At 46.5% G+C, this 20,967-nt stretch overlaps 1 protein-coding gene across 1 annotated transcript in view; it reads left to right on the top strand.

Annotated features, from left to right (window-relative positions):
* Positions 1–20,967, top strand: part of ITGA9 (integrin subunit alpha 9) — a 320,486-nt gene that overhangs the window by 75,844 nt on the left and 223,675 nt on the right. The window contains exons 14-15 of the mRNA XM_081288073.1: positions 326–480; positions 6,748–6,908. Of these exons, the coding sequence (XP_081144199.1) occupies positions 326–480; positions 6,748–6,908 (316 nt within the window). The remainder of the gene's footprint in view (positions 1–325; positions 481–6,747; positions 6,909–20,967) is intronic.

Here is a 20,967-nt window from a genome sequence, read left to right as displayed (position 1 = left end):
CAGAACTTATTTGGTAAAAATTTTTAAGTAATCACCCGGCAGCATCTGGTGGTTCACTTATGGCTTCAACCAGATGTATTTGATTAACAACTAACTTGCCTTTATTATTAGAAGGCTAACCATTAATAGGAAATGTGCTACTTTTAAGACCAGAAAAAGTATTTACAGAGCACACTGGACCTTCTCTCTTGGGGTTTTTTTTTTTTTTTTTCATACTTTAATCAAATGCTGGCTGAAGGCCCGGGATTTATCCTGTCTATGTAGGTCTTGTTTGATTCCCGAGAGCTTTACCATGACTGAGTCATCTTCCCCTCTTGCCCTGCAGGGCCAGGCCGGTCATTACGGTGGACGTCTCTATCTTCCTCCCAGCCTCCATCAACATCACGGCGCCTCAATGTCATGATGGACAGCAGCCTGTGAACTGTCTGAACGTCACGGCCTGCTTCAGATTCCACGGCAGACACGTTCCGGGAGAAATTGGTAATGAGTCACCGAGTCAGGGCTCGGGTTACACGTCTTAGCTGGAGTAGGATTGCAGGCTGGTGGGCAGCTGTGGGACGTTTCGGAGTTTCCTCCTGCCCTGCATCGGCCGGCTTTGCAGGCAGCAGATTGGTGGGCTGGACACTCCTTCCCTCAGAGCTCCCTCCCCTCTCTCTTCTGCTCATGCACAGCTCTAGGACACATGATGTTGGACCTCAAGCATCCTTTGCCCAATGTACGTGGACCAGACTCAACTTCACTGGACCATGGGTGGGCCAGGCTGTGGGAATGTAGTGCCAAGGAGCCTGGGTCTTATGGAACATTTCATGCAGTTAGGGAAAAAAAGAAGTGATGGGACTTTGGAGGTTCCCTGTGGAGTTTGCAGCATCAGCCAGATGTCGGGGGGGGATTATTCCATTTTCTGTGGGATCAGAACATGGAGTTTTCAAAGGCTTAGGTTTTCAAAAGAGGGGGCCCTGCTTTGGCAGCACAGAGAAAGCAGGTGGTAGCTGTCCCTGCTATTTCTTAGACTGGGGGGAAGGCTGACTTGCTGTCCTGCCTCCAGAGACTGGATGAAGCCCCAGAATAAGACAGGGTCAGCGTTGATTAGAACGCAGAGCATGGGATCATTTGGAGGAAATGATTCTAGGATATTATGTAGATTAATAGGTGCTTTGTTTGTACTTGGCAAGGCTGATTGAGTAGAAAGAAAAATTCCACGCAAACAAAAACACGATAAAAGCCTGTGACTCTCTTCCAGAGAGCATTTGCAGGCCAGGGCCATTCTCTTGATTTCCTTCATGGTCTCTTGAAAAGCGTGGAGATGGGATCGTGAGGCAAATCCATGTTCGATCAATAGTTATGAGGCCCTTACAAAGTGCCAGACACCGTTCAGCCCTGGGCACAGAGTAATAGACAGGATGGGCATAATCCTTGCCCTCATGGGGCTTTTATTTTGGGGGGAGGAGTCTTTCTTGCTCACTCTTCTAGACACATGCAGGCTCCTTGGTTGGCAGATTTATGCTGGTGCATGAACAGATTTCTCACTCCAACAGTGGACTCCCCCAAGGGCAAGTTCATAGTGTGTTTAAGTAGTTAAAAAAACAAGAGTTCTGCCTGTCACTTCATCCTTTCCCTGGGGAGCTGCCTACAACCTCATGGAGCCTCCTGGGTGGCCAAACGAAGGGTAGATAGTGCCTTGCTCCTCTCTGGACAGGCTGAAGCCTGACCTGTTCATTTCTCTCCCTGAAGGCTGGGAATCCAGGCTGGCACCTCTGGACTCTCGCCAGGGTTGAAAGAAAACCTGGGTGGGTGGGGGGTGAGCCCTCCATGGTTCTGTTTTGCACACTGACCCAGTGCTCCTCCATTTCCATTGGCTGTCAGATAGCCTGATGAAGTCGTGAGTGAGCAGAGGTGTCTGTCCTGCCTCTGGACAAGCTATCGAGCCCACGACCTGAGAGCTGGCCATTCACACTAATAGGGGAAATAGGGTGGAAACGAGCAACTTGACCATAGGCCCTTTTTCTGCTTTAGGGATGCATTTCTGCTCTGGAGAGTGTTTACATGCAGAGGACATCCTCTGAGTCCTGGTCTTTTGAGAAGCAGGTGATGGGATAACAAGGGATAGTGAAGATGTGTGAGGAATGGGGGAACCTTCAGTCTGGTAATGACTGTGTCATTCCTTGAGGAAAAGAGGGAGAAAACGTAGGAAAGCTGTTAAAGTAGAAATGACCCTTTCGCCTTTTCTCTTGGGAAACTCTAAGGGAAACCCTGGAAGGAGAATTTATGAGTAGATTTTTCCCAGCAGAAATCTTCTTCTGATGGAGAATGGGAATGATTCGAAACTGGCTGAGAGAGACCAGAGCCAGAGTTGATGGGAGACAGCTGGCTCGCTCCTGGCCCAGGCTGGTGTGGGGGGTCCTAAAGAACCAGCTGGGGGCAGGGGAAGGAGGGAGGGAAAGCATCCCTCGGGGCTCATCAGCTTTTCCATCAACATGACATCATTTGACATGGCAGGAACACGAGCTGCCAGAATGGAAAACCTGTAGCCATGAGATGTGCTGTTGGAGCAGGGCCCGGATCAGAACCAGCCCCTCTCGGGGCTGGTCATCTGCCTCACGTGAGGGGCAGCTACAGCACTCCCCAAACCAAGTGACCTGATTGGCTGCTGCTCTCCACTTCCCAGGGAGCCCCTTCCCAACCCCCCAGGGGACTTGGGCGAGTGCTGTTTAAAACTACCAGTGGAGCCCAGAGCTGCAGAATGATCTTTGTTTCTTCTTACTGCCTGCGGCTACAAGACCCTCCTCACTCGGGCAGGGTTTCTCATGGTGCGTCTTGCTTCTAGAAGAGTCCGACAGAGAATTGACTTTTTTGGGTCATTTGAAATGTCGAAATAAATTTTGAACCAAGGAGAAGCATTAAGTAGGCGGTTCTCGAGATGAAATGCTTCCAAAATGATCGCACTTGGCGAGTAGGCTAATTCAGTCTGTCCGCGATTGTTAACATTTCAGAAAAATCTGAGAGGTGAGAGTTTTGGCGTGCACACTCCCACCTGGGGCAGAGCAGTGTGCCTCATTTTCAGCTCAGTCTCTGAGCTGCTACTCTTCCTCCCCTTCCTTGAGTTGCAGGAGATGCCACATGTCTACAGTTCTGCAGTGAGTAGGGCTTTGAGGATGGAGGTCGGTGTTTTTTAAAGTACCCAACCCAGTGCTGGGCACATGTTGAAGGTCAAATACATTCCTTTTTCTTGACTTCCCTGTGTTAATCAGGGTCATCCCCAAAATAGATCTAGAGTCGAGGATCCAAGTGCACATCATTGATTCAGGAGTAAACCCTGAGCCCGGCTCGGTGGCCCACGTCTGTCATCTCAGCAATTCAGGAGGTTGAGGCACGAGGATCATAGGTTCAAGGCCAGCCTGGGCAACTTAGCAAGACCTTGTCTCAAAATGTAAAAAAAATAAAAAATAAATAAATAAAAAGGACTGGGGAATGTAGCTCAGTGGTAGAATACCCCCCTGGGCTAATTCCCCAGCATCACAAAAACAAAACCAGCAAAATCGGGGGTGATCCCTGGCAGTACCAGTAGGGGAACTAGGGTACTGAGACAGCAAGGGTGGGCAGCTGTAGTCAGAACTCTCCAGAGAAACAGAACAGGGAGGGAAGGAGGGAGACAGAAAACAGATATAAATATGAGGTTGGATTATTATTATTATTAGTGCTGGGGATTGAACTCGGGGCCTCTCACATGCTAGGGAAGAGCTCTACAGATCTACACCCCTGACCTTGATTGACAGATTTTTAAAGAATTAGTTAATGAGATTGTAGGGGCTGATACATCTGAATTTTGCAGGGCAGGCAATAGGCTAGAGACCCAGGGCATAGTTGAAGTTAAATCTCAAATCCAAAGCGGGCTAGAAGCAGAATTCCTTCTTTCTGTGGGGGGACCTTAGTGTTTTTTTTTTTTTTTTTAGACTAATGATTGGATGAAGTCCATCCACAGTATAGAGACCAATCTGTTTTATTTAGTCTGATTTAAATGTTGATTTCACTTGAAAAATACCTTCATAGTAACACTGAATTGATGCTCGGCAAAATATCTGGGTATTCTGTACAACTCAGCCAAATTGACACATAAAATTAACTCTCTTAGCAGCCATATAGGTGTATTACTCAGCAGGTTACCCATGTGGGCAGTTGGAATTGTGGGGGAACCCTGAAAGTCGGCTCTGAGGCACCTTCTCCACTATCCCATCCAAAGGCTGAGGGAACAGGGATCCTGCCTCGCAGAGGGCTGCTCAGGCCCTCTGGCCTGCCGTGCATGTTGGCAGAGCCACTAGAGAAAGCCCTGGGTAAAGGGACACAGGTGCTGGCAGCTGCAGGTTGGGCTGGACCGCAGAGAAAGGGTTCAGGTCAAGAGGATATGGGTGGGGGATCGATACCATCCGCTCTGTCTTCCTGTGTTCATGTCCACCCGGGGTTTTCTCTGAGCTCAGTCAACTTGTCTGTGGCACAATAGCTCTGTTCTACTGTTCTCTCCATTACTCCCTTTCCTGAGGCTGGCACCGTAGTTCTCTCACCTGGGAGGAAGGCTAGGCTGGGGCCACCCTAAGTAGGTTCCCGGCCAGGATCCTTCAGCTTGTCTTCTAGCAGTGTACGCTCCAGCTAACTGGGGCTTGGAGTCTCACTTCATTTCAACTTACACCCCTCCACACTTTTTCTTAAAAACTATTGGTCAGGGGAATTGTGATCACTAGAAAGCAGATTGGTTGGAGTTCAATGGTTCTGGATCTCTTTCTGTGTTTGGTTCTGTTTCTGCATCCAAAAAATAAGTTTTTAGGTGAGGTCAGGTAACTTTAAAAAAAAAAAAAAAAGGGCCAACTTGATAGGACTAGTCCAAAACCAGAGATTAGAGTTTTAGATTGCTCTCTGGCAGATGGCTCTGGCTTGGAACAAGCCTTTTCCCCTTTTGGACCTCAGTCCCCTCATCTTAAAGACAGAGGGTTTAAACTAGTTGGTCTCCACATTGTTGCAAAGCTTCAATGGCCTGTGAATCCAGTCCTTGGCGTGTAACCCTTGAACTGATGCCTATGTTTCCTGTGTTCAAATGGTTTCCCATATCTTTTCTTCTCCTTCCCTCTTCCTCCTCGGGGCTTCATACATGCTATGTAAGTACTACACCACTGAGCTACACTCCGCCCTTTTTATTTTGAGACAGTCTAATGAAGTTGCCCAGGCTGGCCTCCAACTTGTGATCCTACTACCTCAGCTTCCAAAGTAGCTGGGGTAACTGCTTTGTACCATTGCACCCAATTCATACCATTCTTCTTAACGGTAATACTATCCTGGGATGATCCATGACCTTGGTCCCTCCTGCTGACCCAGCCTTGCTTTGGAAATCAGCTGTTTCTGGAACAAACAAGTTGGGGCAGGCTTGCCCTTGCTAACCAGGAAACTGTCTGCTTGGTGTGGCAGTAGCCCAGAGAAGTAATTAGATACAGCAGAAAGCCTGCCCAGGTCACCTTCCTCTCACCCTGTTTAGACCTCCCCTGGTGGATGGCCCCTTTGATGTTAAAAACCAGAGCTGCCCACTGCCTGGCTTCATGGACCTAATGGCTGGCAGACACAGAACTGCATTTTACTGGTACCGTGACCCTGGGTTCTAAGAGGCAGATGTGTGGAGATGGGCTTGGGTCATCTGCTTTCCCACTGCTCGGCCATCTCCTCCAGTTGCTTTAGGAATGGAGCTTCCTGTTATCTTATTTAAAACCATCACTATCTTCTGAATCCACGAAACAGTTAAAAAGAGTTACCACTTTTCTGTGCCCCCAAAAAAACGGTGAGAGGGGTCTGTCGATACTAAAGCCATATTTACCTTCTGTCGATACTAAAGCCATATTTACCTAAGGAGCGCACTGTTATAATTTACTTGGACTCTGAAATGATGGGGGTAAAACATTTTGGTTTTCTCCAGCATGCCTTTGACCTTGTAGCCCTCCTGTTTTCACATCCCAGTCACTCTGCCATCTGCCATTAGACCTTCAGGTAAAGGGGAGGAGTTTTTTTTTTCCCCCCAGGGGTGGACCTCTATCTAGGCCCACTATGGCCCTGGTTTTGCTGAAGGGATGGGCACCTTGAAGTGCACGGTCACCATGCTTGGCTCCCTGGGAATGAGATCTGCAGCCTTCCTCTGGGTTTTCAAGCATGTGGGCACCGTGAAGACATGTCCTTGCCTGTGTTGTCCCTACTTTACCCACAACAGCCTCTGGCATGTAGTCAGTGCTCAGTAAGTTGTGAGTGCTACAGTCCAGTGGACGCAGTAGCGGGACTCGGCATTCTTGATGTGGGTGCGTATCACCCAGGACAGTCGCTGCATGGTGCCACCATCATTTCAGTGGCTTCTAGTGACCGGCTGCAGATATGCCACGATGCTTGCTTCTCTGAACACTGCCCTGGGTCGGGTACAGCTAGTGGTTGACGAGTTTGTCAGCAGCTCCACTGGGACCTCGTGGCGGCATGAAGTTTAAATTGGGGTAGTCATGAGGTACATACATGAGTGTCACCGGAAAGACAGTGCATCCAGGTTCTGTCTAGATTCTGTGAGCACCTGGCTGCACGCGTCTGTCCCAGCAGGTCCTGACGTGGGCCACGGTCCTCCATGCTCTGGGGGGCAAGGTGTCCTGTGAAACGTGCGTGGATCCTGTGAGGGGTAGGGGAGGTGGCCTGGCCCCTCTGTCTTTTCTGACATTTTGACTTCTTATTTATTGGCAGGCCTCAATTACGTTCTGACAGCGGATGTGTCCAAGAAGGAGAAAGGCCAGCTGACCAGGGTCTACTTTGTGTTGCTGGGAGAGACTGCCGGCCAGGTCTCAGAGAAACTACAGCTGACCCACATGGAGGAGACGTGTCGTCACTACGTGGCCCACGTGAAGGTCAGTCCCTTCTTCCTCCTCATCTTCGAATTCTGATGGCGTTAGATGTTCTTTTGGAACTAGTAGAAGCTACTTTGTGTGTTTGTGTTCTCCAACGTCCAAAATTCTATTTCACAAGGAGAAGGATGTTTATTTCTTCTTACTGTTTTAAGTTTCTGACAGCCCTTTTATGTGTTTGATAGTACTGGTCTCAGACTCTGAGAGGGATTATGGGGGCCAGGAGGCCAGTGATGATCCTGACTTTTGAGAGTATTCTCATCCTCTTTCCTCTAAAGTTCAGTGGTCTTCCTGGGGGGCAGCCTCAGAAGCACATGCCTCCAGGCTTGCAGTTGTGCTGGATCTCACCATACCTGATGGCTTTCTCAGTAGCCCACTATATATTTGTTCATAGGCAGAATGAAGGCATTTTAAAACTGGTTGACCAAATTTTTTTTTGCTTGATTACTTTTGTTTCTTTTAGGAGTGCATGTTTGATCTTTCCCTCCTGTCTCTAAATCAACTTCCAAATGCTTTGTTCCTCTTGAAATTATTGTTAAATACACTTTGCTGCTAACACAGGATACTAGATTTGATTGAGTATGGAGTGGTCCCTTTGCCAGGTGGGACTCCTGGAAGTGCTTAATACTGCAGGAATGGTCAGCCACTGATCCATGGCAGGGCTTATGGTAGGTAGGTGGAATGCATGTGGGTTTTAGAGTCATACAGGCCTCGTGTGTATCTGACTGGATGAGCATTGTGCCCTCTCTGTGACTCAGTCTCTGACTGTATGAAATGGACACAGTAGTACTTGCCTCGAAAGTGGCCACGTGAATTGAACACTGTGATTAATATATACGTGATCAGTTTATATTCTGTACAGCCTACACTTGCACAGAGTCTGACAAATAGTAGGTACTCAGTGTTATTTGATTGGACTACACTGAACTGCCAATATTCTAACACTTTTGACTTACAAAAATGGTAATTTCTTATAGCTTAACTTGATATTATGAGCCAGTGGATTTCTGACTGATAGTAAAAATAGCGTATAGATCAGAGATGAAGTCTCTTTCTATTATTACGTTGATGGTGCCAGATCAGGAGAATAACAGCTGCTTCTGGGGTGTGTATAGAGAAATGTCCCCACATCTAGGGCACTTGGTCTGGCCCAGAGCCTATGAGTCTGTGCCCCTGAAATGCTTCTCACTGGGGCTGGGCTCTGTCCTCTGCCAGGACTCGTGCTGGGACCTGCCTAGACCAGCTGCCCCAGCACTTGAGGTGCCGGCCATTTATAAAGCTGCCCACGTTCCTGTTAAGTCCCCAGCCCCTGCCCCTCTTGCTCTTGGATTCCATTGGCTTGTGATTGCCCTTGGGGGTATGTGAGAGGCTGCTCAGGACAGGCTTGTGTGCAAAGGCACTGAGTGTCTATGCTTGGTGTTTTCTCACTTGCTGGGGACAGGGCATCTTCTCTTGCACTTCCTTGTGCCAGGTCTATGCCATCGTGCTTTCCTTTGGGTTCTTTGTAACTTCTTGCTTTGACTGAGAAGTTATCCTTTGTGCATAGCTACCAGGAATCACCTCTGCAATTCAGGACCACAGAGAACATGCATGCCTTTGTGACATGAACTCGGGGATGTCAATAGGGAAGTACAGACCTCAGCAGGGTTCTCTGTGGCCTGTGAGGGCTACTGGGTGAGAGCAGGGCTGCCCCAGGGTTAGTCCTACCACTTTCTGATAATCTAGGTTGCCACATACATTTGGCAAGTAAAAAATATGGGATTCCCAGTTAAATTGGAATTTCACCTGAGCAAAGAGTAATTTCTTTTAGCATACACACAGAAGTTCCCCCTCAGCCATGGTTTTATTTTCTGAGGATTCAGTTATCTGATACTAGATAATACTAATACTAATACTAGATCTGAAAGTATTAAATAGAAAATTCTGGACATAACCAATTCATAAGTTTTAAATATTTCATTTTGTAGACCATTATAATGGTTGTATTTTACCATTAATTATTTTTTTTGGGGGGGGCACTCAGCCACTGAGCCACATCCCGAGCCCTATTTATTTAGTGACAGGGTCTCACTGAGTTGCTTAGTGCCTCACTTTTGCTGAGGCTGGCTTTGAACTCATTATCTTCCTGCCTCACCCACGCCCCCAGCTGCTGGGATTACAGGCATGTGCCACTGCGCCTGGCCATTAATTATTGTTTATTTCTTACTATGCCTAATTTGTGAATTGAGATTTAGCATTGGTTCATATACAACATACATACACATATGCATATTATATGTATACATATGCATAAAACGGTATGTGGGGCTGGGGATGTGGCTCAAGTGGTAGCGTGCTCGCCTGGCATGCATGCGGCCCGGGTTTGATCCTCAGCACCACATACAAAGATATTGTGTCCGCCGAAAACTAAAAATAAATATTAAAAAATTCTGTTTTTTTTTTTTTTAAAAGGTATGTATAAGGTTCAGTCCTATCTGTGGTTTCATGTATACGTGGAATGTTTTGGAACGTGGAAAAGTAAAGGGTTATTATTTATCCCAAATACTAAAAACAATGTGTCATTGATCTGAAATTCACTTGTAACTTGGCCTCCTGGTAGCAGATTGCATCTAGTGATCTTTCTCCATCCTGTAAGCAGGACTTCTCGGTCAAACCCTGGCTGACCAAAGGAAAGACTTAGGTAGCCATGAGAAGGGGCTGAGAACAGAACTCCTGGGCGCAGGACCACAATGGACCTTTATGTGGTTATTTGGTCATGATACGGAGAGCCAGGGAGCAGGCCTGAGTCGGTGGACTGGGATGATGATGATGTTGCTTGGCCATTTTCCAAAGCAAGAAGAAGGGCTGGTGGGTTACACCAGGAAGATACAACCCCTGTGTGGTCCACATGTCAACATCGCTCTTAAGGAGTGTTCAAGGTGCTAATCCTTGACAGCCACAAAGAAAGTGTTTTTCTACCAGTCACAGTCGGGGCCACAGTGGAGGACCTGCGGGATGGCGGAGGGCACAATCTCAGGCGAATGCTAAGGAGCTAGCTAGCTGCCCACAGTGCGGCCTGGCTGGCTGAGGAGGAAACGGGCAAGGCCTGTGGTTTATCGGGTTGTGGGAAAACAGCTGTGGAGGTGGTGGCTAGTGGGGGTGCTGAGGCTAGCAGCAAGGATGGGGGAAGCGAGGTGACAACCATCGCCTCCAGAGCAAGGACCCAGGACTGGGAGCTGTGAGTGGGGGCTGAAGAGCAAAACGGGGTCTCTACTGCAGGGGGCTGGCGCTCAGCTTTACAGACCAGCCACGGAAGATAAATACCCGCATTCTGGCTTATCACACACCATATGGCCAGCAGACAGAGAGGCCGGCACTGGGGCCGAGTGTTTTGTTTAGGCTATCTTTAGGTCTTTTTTTTTTTTTTCTCTTTCCTCCCCTTTAAGCCTATTCCAATTTTTTTTTTTTTTTTATTCCTTAGAAATTTTCATCCCAAATATGGTGATGAGTTATCTCTTGCAGGAGCCTGCCTGGGCTAACACCTGCCTCCCAAGCCGCCCAAGTCCTCTCATGCTCCCTTCCATTCACCACCCTGGTGGGGCCTCCTGAGTTTGTGATAAGCCACATCCTCCTTTTCAAGGCCTGACTGTGGTCAGTGCTGACGTAGTTCTAGCTGCTTCCTTGACCTTTCCTCAGACACCATGCACCCCAGCTTATCTCCCCTCCTCCTCCAAATTGGTCCAGCTTTGGGGATGGGACCCCTTCTACTTGTCAAGAGGGCCCGAGAGCTCTGCTGGGCCCCACAGTCACAGGTGAAAGCCAGACAACTACCTCGAGCCTCAGGGCTCTCCATGACTTGGCCTCGGTTTACCTTTCTAGCCGCCTCATCTGCCCCCACATCACTTGTGCCTGGGCTCTTGCCATGAGCTCTTCCCTTTCCTCCTAAAAGCTGCCTCTCATGCTTCCCTCTCTTGGTTCTTGGGCTCACCTCAGTGGCTCTGCTCTGTAGTTATCAGAGGCCTGGTTCTTGGTGTATCCATGTAGAAAAAACAAGTACCACCTGCATGATTTTTGCATTTTTTTGAGGGGGGGTGTCTTAAATCTCTACCTCCTGTCATACTTTTTTATTTCATATTTTCTTTTAACCAGCTGACTTTCAGCCTTTTAGTCTTACGAAATAAGAACTTTGACCCTTCCATGACCATAAAATTCATTATTGCATGTCCCAAACAAAAAGTAACTGTAAAAGTAAACACACTGAAGACAACAGTGTCGTTGACTTCTAGTGGGAGTTTATCCTTTGCCAGTTTCTGCAGAAGCACCCATGCTCCCTTTGTGTTAGAAAGGGAGATTCCCAGGCCCAGGGAACATTAGACACTCGCCAGAGTGTTCCATCATAGTGGAACTTTCTCCCTGATGCAGTCAGAAGAATTGATGGGGAATCAACTGGGGAACTAGCTTTTCAAATTAGAGGATCCTACCATGGAGCCACGTCTATGGATCATCAAAAATAATTTCATAATCCTTTCCCCCCCCAAAGTCCTAACCAGGCTCTGCATTGATCAGAAATGCCTCGCCCCACCTTTCCTGCTGAAGGTTTGTCTGTTCTGAGAGGCTCAGTCAGTCCACGGGTTGGTGCCAGCCACTGGCCGAGCCCCTGGGAAGCTACCTTCATCTTCCTGTCTTGGAGCTGGTTCCATGCTGCCTGTTTCCTGCTGTGGGAATGATAGGCCCAGAATAAATACTTAAAAAAGGAACTTTGTTGGAGGGACCAACTGGGCCAGGTGGAGTTGGGGAGCATGGGGAGCCTCTGATAGGGAGCAGGGCTTGCTCACATCCCTGTGTGCTGGATGCAATGGTGTGAGAAGGTGGAGATTTCAATGTGTGGCCTGTGCTAAAGAGTGGGTACCATTGCCCCATCGCAGCTGCGGTGTTTTCTGACTTACGTGTATTTGTCCAGACGACAGCAGTGCTCCCACCTCCGGTCCTGCACAGTACCTCGACAGAATAAGCCTTGTGAGAAATCGAGTGCTTGTGTGTGATGGGCAGGCAAGCAGCCCACTCAGGAGCCAAGCAACCGTGGTGGCAGTCGAATTTAATGGTGGCGAAGTCCAGGCAAAACAGAGTATGGGTCCGTTAGGAAGGTCATGCATTGCCTCCTGTGAGGGTCAGGGACACCCTCCAGTAGGCCTTCAGGAAACCTTTGTTGAGCAGAACCCATGTGAGTCATTATCAAAAAGGCCGACAACAGTGATTGATTGATAAACTCCCGACAAGGGAATATGCAAGCACTTTGGCTTTCTGGGAAATTGCAAATGTTCATGAGATAATTCTTTTATGTTCCTAGAGGTATTATCAGGGCGTTTGACTCTTAAGTTGCTATTGTATCTTCATGACTTTGGGAGGGGGTGGGCGGATGCCCTGGCTGGCCTGGTCAGGGTGTCACACTGGCCATGGTTTCTTGGGGCTTTGCCTGGTGTTTGAATCTGTTTCCATGTTCTCATCCCACACAATGCCTCAGGACCCTCGCTCAGCCACGTGGTATGCCGAGTGGAGTGCAGAGTTCTGGGATCCATTGATCCTTGGGTTTCAGGGGTGCTGGAGGCTTTTTATTTAAGAAGCAGATAGCCAGGTGTTGTGCACATCTGTAACCCTCATGACTCAGGCAGGCTGAGGCAGGAGGATCACAAGTTTGAGGCCAGCTTCAGCAACTTAATAAGACCCTCAACAACCTAATGAGTCTCAAATTAAAAAAAATATGGCTGGGGATGTAGCTCAGTGATAAAGTGCTCCTGGGTTTAATACCAAAAAGAATAATAATAAAAAGCAGACAGTTAAGGGAGATTAAGTTGGAGTGAGTAAAAACTCTGAGAAAGGAAAATAGTTTCCTTCCTCATTTGGAGAATAATATGCTAATTGTCTTGGTCATCTTGATAATTCATAGACATAACTAAAAATGTTGCAGGGTTTGGCAAAAAAAGGGCGCAGACTTAGCTACAGGAAGTCTTAAAACCTTTTTTTTTTTAATTACTAGTATATGAAAGTAGTTAAAATATATTTTTTTTGTGGGGGAGGGTAACCAGATATTGAACTCGGGGGCATTCAACCACTGAGCCACATCCCCAGCCCTATTTTGTATTTTATTTAGAGACAGGGTCTCACCGAGTTGCTTAGTGCCTCACTTTTGCTGAGGCTGGCTTTGAACTTGTGATCCTCCTGTCTCTGCTTCCCAAGCTGCTGGATTACTGGTGTGTGCCACCGTGCCTGGCCTAAAAATGTTTTTAAGCTATGAGTTATGCACAGAGAGGGTGCCTCTTGGCCCCTCAAAAGGCAGCCATGGTTCTAGTTCTTACATGTCTATAAAGAACTTGTCTGTAAATCTAGAAAGCAGTGTCTGTGCTTGCTATTGTTTTCCTGAATGGCAGCATGCTGCTGTGTACATACTTGTGTGAACAACCTTAATTTTTCTTTTAAGATGTCCAATGGTGGAACAGATATACAGATTTTGGCAAATCTATGCAATGGAAGGCTAGATACTGATTGTGGTGGTAGTTGTGTAACTGAATACATTTATTAAAGCTCATAGGAGTATATACCTAAAATTAGTGAATATTAGTCTATGTTAACTATTTCAGTCAAACTTGTTTTTTTTTAATGCCTTGGAGATTTTTCTGTACTTATGCAACTAGAATTTACCTGTTTTTTTTTTCACGTCTGTATGACACTCTGCTCAAAAGGCCGTCTCTTAATTTATTTAACCTGTTTAGGACACCCTTTAAATGTCATTTCTAAACTGACTTTATCTGGAGTTTATAGACTGGCACTCTGTTTTCTTCAAAAGTGGTTCAGAGTCCCTTTACAGAAGACTCTGAAACTTGTCGTGGAAAGGGGGATAGCCCCACTGGAGCAGAAGTCATAAGACATAAGTGAGATACCTTCTCCTACTGAAGCCAGCTCCTTCTCCTTGTCCCAGACCTGTAGTGTTCTGATGGAGGATTGGTTAGGACCCCTGAGAGGGCAGCATGGAGGGACCCTAGTGGTCTCTGAGGTAGTCTTAGACATGTCCTTCAAAGGACAAGCCTCTCAGGAAAATGCAGGGGAATGTTCCCGACTCCTGTGTTAGCTTTGCACCTTTGGCAGGTTCTCCTGGTCTATTGGTAGTGGACATGGCTTGAATGTTCAGTTAGGGGTGCAGGAAACTAGGGCAGGGGAGTGGGAAAGCTGGGAGGAATAGACTTGATGACTGAGAAGCCACAGCATCATCCAGCCCAGAGGTAAAGCTGCTCATGATAGGGTCTGGTCATATGGTGGTCATTGGGAAATGAGACATCGGGGCTTTGGAGACCACACTGGAAGGTAGCTCACTAAGTGTGGTTGCTTGAGTACCTACTCGGGGAGGCCATGTCACCCATAGCTGGAGAGCAAATGGGACCAATTAAGAATGGAGGGGTGTGGGGAATGTTTGACATGGGATCTGATATTGTCCTATAAGTGCTGTTTGGCCATTGATTTCTTCTTTGGGTGGAATGAAGGGTTCTTCATATTCTACATTTGGACCTTGCCTTGGAGGACATTATGATTAGCAAAGGAAGGCTCAGAAACTGAATCCAGGGATTTTCTCACCTTGAATTCTTTTTTTGAAATAGGGCTGATATAAATAGTCAGGCCATTGACATTTTAATGATTTTTAACAGAAGCTTACTTACAATTTGTGTAAGATAAAGTTTATAGCCATTGCTGTAGGTGAAATTTTCTTGTGAAATTGTCCCAGGCACCTTTCTATTATTTACTGTCACTTACACTGAGTTTATCTATCTGCTGGTGATGTCCCTATAACAAAATTCTTTGAAGTCACACATGAAAATGTATTCTCTCTTACTGGTTTTATCTTTATTTAAGATGTGATTGTAAAGGATTACAAAGATCCTGCCACCTCACACTTGGAGCTTACATATCTATTAAGGTGATTCTCTTCAAAGTAATCATTTTCTAGTTATTCCTTCTTTGGGTGTACGTATGGTACTAGGTATTGAACCCAGGGTGCTCTACCACTTAGCTACATACCCAGCCCTTTTTATTTTGAGACAGGGTCTTGCTAAGTTGCAAAGGCTGATCTAGAATTTGTTTTTTTGTGGGGTGGGTGGGTGTTGGGGGACCTGGGATTGAACTCTGGGGCATGCAACCACTGAGCCACATCCCCAGCTCCATTTTGTATTTTATTTAGAGACAGGTCTCACTGAGTTGCTTAGCACCTTGCTTTTTCTGAGGCTGGCTTTAAACTTGTGGTCCTCCTGACTCAGTCTCCCTAGCCACTGGGATTATAGGTATGCAACACTGTGCCAGGCTTAAAATTTGTGATCCTCCTGCCTCAGCCTCCCGAGTCACTGGGATCACAGGTGTGCACCACCATACCTATCATTCCTATTTCAAAATTTTCTTCATGGTTTATATAGTTCCTCACTTTTGTTTGGGTAAATATTTATTCTTTAGGAGGAAATTTGAATTTTGGAAACAGTCATATTTCTCAGTGGTCCTGGTTAGTAGATAAGAGAGTGTGCCTGGGGAAAAGTGAGGTGTGATAATATAGAAATTAGCACTAGGAATTTATTTAGTAGTCAACCTCCCTTTGAAATGATTCATAAAGAATTTTTACAATATTCAAGGTGGGCAAGGTGGCTCATGCCTGTAATCCCAACAGCTCAGGAAGCTGAGACGGGAGGATCGCAAGTTTAAGGCCAGCCTCAGCAATGTAGTGAGGCCCTATGCAACTCAGTGAGACCCTGTCTCAAAAAAAGGATTAGGGATGTGACCCAGTGTTGAATAGTCGCTGGGTTTAATTCCCAGTACAAAAAACAAACAAAAGAAAAAACTACAATATTTAGAGTGATAGTCATGGAAGCAGCTAACACTAGCTGAGTGTTTCCTATGTGCCAGTTACTACATGTAGAATAGTTGCTGTTTTTTATCCTCATTTTATTGTTTGGGAGTCAAGATATAGAGGAGCTGAGGAATTGGCCTACGGCTTTTACAGCTAGTAAGTAGTAGAGACAGGATTTGAACCTAGCAATCCTGGGTTTTTAACCATTGCTCATAGAGATAATATAGAACTAACTAGTACTTGTGTGTCACATACTATTCTAGGATGTGATAAGTGAATAGAAGTACCTCGTCCAAGGTTGTAAGGCTAGCGAGAGGCTTCATGTCTTTGCCATAATGAATCCTGTGAGCATCTCAGAGCACATGGCCCAGAGTGGCAGCTACTGGTGATTAACAACTGGCTCTCGGGGAGGGGTCACCTGACTTGAAGCATTTTGCCCATTTCCCTGATGTCAGTGTTCTCCTCGTGGTGGATTTCAAGGTACCAGTATGAGTTCACTGAGTGTGTAGTTAGGAAGAGAGGTGCAGTAGCCCACTCTTGTATTCCCAATAGATCTAAATAACCTCCAGAGCATAGATGCTAGTACAATACAGTAAAATAATTAGGAAGTGATGAGTTTTAAGTATTTATGATCTTTACCTTGATACAACTTATTGTAAGTACCCAGTTTGACTTTTCTGGATGGCTGTGTTTAACATGGGCTTAAAGACCTTCTGGAACTTGAACAGTGGACTGTTGTAAGCCGGTGCCAGCAAGCGCCAGCACAACGCTGCGTCTGCTGTGATAATAAGCTGGTCACATCCCTGCAGCCATGTCTAACCCGTGGCCATGTCATAATCACAGTCTTTTATCTTGGTTTCCTGTGGCTTTTTAAATTGATGAATAAAAGGAAAGTAAATTTGTGAGGACAGTTTAATCACTAGACTACAGCTTTTATGTTTGTACATTTGGTTCAGAGGCACTCTGGTGTTTTGACTGAATTTATTAGCTCATGTAAGAAGTTTACATTGCAAATAATGGAAAAAGATTTTACTTAACTGTATTGAGGCTTTATTCCTCACCCTGGCCTCACGCAAGCATGTGGGTATTCTGCTCAGCAGCCTCTGCATGCTGAAGAGTAGTAAGTTGCTGAATCTTGTGTTTGCTTGGAGGCGAGGAGGGGCTGATAAAGGGCAGATATGACCTCCCTTAGGTCTGTGTGAACTCTGAGGATTTGTTATTTTCCTGAACTTGAATTTGGCCAAGTCTGCCTTAGTGCAGCATGGATATTCTTTGAGTCTTTTATTTTTAGCCTTCTGGTCTTCTTGCTTGGTGACTTCATCAAGTAAAACTGAAGGGCTCGTCCTACCCTTTTCTTACCAATTATTTTGACCAGACACAGCATATCAAGGTGGCCCAAATGGTGCTATGGTTCTCTTCCTTACCTTCTCCACCCCTTCCCAAGGCATCCATTCCCAAGTCATTCAGGGAATTCTCTGGCCTGCTAAGTGAGTCCCCATGTGGCTGGAGGAGCAGCAGGTCTTGGAATCACCTTAGCTGGTCTCACAGGCTGCCTTGATCAGAACTCCCCACCTTCTGCCAGACTCTGGGTTCCCAAGTAGAGCTTTTGTGTATGATGCCTTCAACTCCATGTGGAAGGGCCTAAGACGACTCTGGATGAAGACGGCAATGTTCCTGTGCAGGGAGTGTACCATGGTCCACCCTCCCATGCATCCTGGGCTGTCCCCAGGCCCTGCTGCAGAGGATGAGGGGAGTGGTTTTCAAGGCAGAACTGATAATGGAAGTCATGTGTTTTGGAATCACAAAAGGGGAAGTGGGGGCCAGCCATGTGCTGTCATGCTGTGCACCATGTCAAGATGGACATGGATAAAAGCATTGGTCATGGGGCCATGTCTGGATGGCAGTGCGGGGTGTGAGGGTTGCCCACAGCTCTACTAAGGAAGGACTTGGAGCCAGCTAAGGTTTCCTGAAGGCCCAGCACATCTCAAACTTTCACACTTGTCCTTCCCTCATATCCCTGGTAGTCTGTCCACCTGCTCTAAGGAAAGCAAGCCTGGCCCCAGAAGCCTTAGCACATGAGATGAGAGGATCATTATATTCAGAAGTTATACCACTGGACTATTTGTCCTTTGTTTTTATAAAAATACAGATTTTATTTCTGCCTGTATGATTAAAGAGAAGTTCTTAGTTTTGGTCAGTGTAAGAAGATGGCATCTTCTTATTTTGGAAGGGTGGTTTTAGGCCCTTGAACAAGAAAGTCATTTTCTCAGTAAGCATTTGACTGGCTGGAAGTAAAGTCAATAGGGTAAAAAGTCACAAAAACACCTGATTCCAGTTGGTTTGGAATTGGGCAGACTTTTGACAAACATCCCATGTGCATGTTCTCCCTCCTTCTCTCCCTGTCTCCCTCCATGTGTGTCTGTACATTCACATGTTTTATGTAAAATATTTTTATCTTTAAATAATGAGACTTAGAAAAGAATTACTGAGCTAGCACAAAGGACGGCCATAAATGCTTCCCCCAGGTTGCCCAAATGTTAACCATCATTATCATACTTGCTTTGTCATCTATCATACTCTTTATCCCTTGAAGGAAAGTTGCTGGCAAGACTCCTTTTCCTCTACATACATCAGGCATCTTGCCCCCAGACAAGGACACTCTTAATCAGAGCATGCTTATTGAAGTCGGGAAATTTAAATATACATTACTATTATCTCATCATGGAACTTCTCACATTTTGCCAGTTGTCCTCACGTGCTTCTAGTGAAAGAGAACCCCAGAGCAAGTGTTGTGACTTCAAATCCAAGTACAAAGGAAGATACTCCTGAATTTCCATGTTTCATCAAGCATCAAAACCCCCCAATCTTTGGTTTCATTTCTTGTACATTATTCTATATCCACAATCTCTGCATCTGATTTGATCCCTGGATTTTATTTCATTTTCTCTGTGACATTCTCCACAGATACATATCATTGGCTGCTGCTTTGGGAGTGGACCGTCCTTCCAGGTATCCACTCCTACCTATACCTCAGAGACTTTATCCCGCTTTCCCAAACAGAACCCAAAATGTACATTTGTCTGCAGGAATATCACAGAATAATTGTGTCCTATGTATTTAAAAATATACATCCAACATCGGGTGTATTTTAGCTACTATTTTAATCTGGTTTTCCAAACTCTGTTGCCATTCCCCATCAGGGGGCTGTAGTAAGGGACGTGATCATAATAGAAGAGCTTACCACCTCTCTCCTCTGCACCCTGGAGCAGAGGCAAGTTCCAGCCCCTGGGAAAGGGATCACGGTCTGAGCACCATGGTACCTACAGGATTCCAGTCTGAGAAAAAAACAGGGTGCCTCTGTTTTCTAGAGGTATCAGCTGGGAATTCTGTTCAGCTGTCAGGACCTGAGACCCCAGTACAGGGTCGAAGCATATCCAGTTGAATTTTCTGTCTTCTAGAGGAACAGAATTTGTGGATGTTGGTCCAGTGGCTTAAGGATGTGACTCTTGACCTTCCACTTTTTCAAGAACTGTGCATTGGGTGCTAGAATGTCCTGGTCTAGTGGGCCAGTTCCAACCATGAACTGACAAAGATCCCTGCCCGCTGGGAGCTCATATCTCAGTGGAATGACACAGACAGTAGATAGAACAGAGAAGTAAACTGAAGTTTGCTAGAAGGCGATGAGAGCTATGAAAACGAGAAACTAGAGCAAGATGGTGCAGTCTTGGGGCTGGGGTGGTCAGGCAACTTCATGAGAAGGTGAGATCTCGGCGAAGATTTGAAGGAACAGGGGAGCAGCACAGAGGCTTCTGGAGAAGTGTTCAGACAGGAACCTGAGTCACCTATTTGAGAGGAGGATGGAGCGGCAGTGGTGTTAGGCGCAGGCCATGTTGAACTTCACAGGCCCTGAGGAGGTCTTGGCCTTTATTCTGAGTGAAATGGGAGCTATGCAAGGGATCTGGGCAGAGAGATGATGTGCCCTGACTTCTGTGTTTAAAGGACCCCCTGGCTGCTGTGTTGGAATGGACTGTAGGCATGGGACAGAAGCAACACTGGTTAGCTATGAGAGCTCTGCCTGGACTAATCACAGTGAAGGCGAGAAGTGGTCTAATTCTGGGGTGTCTGTATTTTGGTAGTGGGGATTGAACCCACAGGGCCATACCGTGGAACATGGTTCTTTTGGAACATTCACACACAAGTGCTTGTGTCAACACGCATGGGACGCACATGCATTGGAGGAAACCATATTAGAGAACTTTGAGTCTTGGGTCTGATGTCTTCTATTCTCAATGGCATAAAAGATGGCAACATAAGAGGATGGAGACCTATTATGGAATTGCCCGTTGGTCTAGAAAGGTGCTCCTTCCTGATGTTCCTGCTGCATGGAGACGTTCCTCTTCAACCCAGCATCTGCCAAGTGCATGAACTGCAGTGTTTTTCCTGCTTGGGACAGCAAGGGCTGGGCGTGGTGGACCAGGCCAGCGTGTTCTCTGGTCAACTTTGTGGTCTTGAACAAGTTTCCTCATCTTTATTGCCAAGCTTCAACTGAGAAAGGGAAGACTCAAAATAATTCTAATATTGGTTTATTAGAAGGCATCTGGTAAACATCATCCCCCTTTCCCCTCACCTCTACCCCATGTATCTTTTACCCATCTGACTGCTGCATTCAGAATGAGTCGAGACTTGTGTCGTAGGTGTTTGGAGAATTTTTTTTTTTGATGATTAGAAGCAGATGGTGAAAAGAAAATAAAAAATGATCTCTGTGGGAAAAGAAGAGGGCAAATAGTGACCCAACTCTTCCTGCTGACATCGGTCTTCTCCATGTGGAACAGAGCAAGGCAGAGCCTCTCAGTTGTCTTCGTGAGCCCGTTGACACAATTCCTCAAAGGGCACCATGATCGCCAAGCACCTGGGGGCCTTGTTAAATGCAGATCCTGATACAGCACATCTGAGGTGAATTTCTAGCAAGTTCCCTGGTGACTCTGATGCTGCAGGTCCATGAAGTAGGGAACTGGGAGAAATAGGGACCTAAAGTTACAGGTGAAGGATGGGTGACCTAGCCTGTTCAGCTGGCCGTTGACCCAGCTGGTAGCTCCCGCTTTGTTCTCCAGTGTTCCAGTTTGGATGACACTCCATTTTCTGAGCACTCACTGTGTGCCAGTCACTCTGTGAGCCCCAGGGAGATGGAGACCGCTGGGACCTCTC

This window comes from Spermophilus citellus, assembly GCF_964194105.1.
Source record: "Spermophilus citellus genome assembly, chromosome: 3".
In the NCBI taxonomy this organism is placed as follows: Eukaryota; Metazoa; Chordata; class Mammalia; order Rodentia; family Sciuridae; genus Spermophilus; species Spermophilus citellus.
This window is presented reverse-complemented; position numbering and strand designations above follow the sequence as displayed.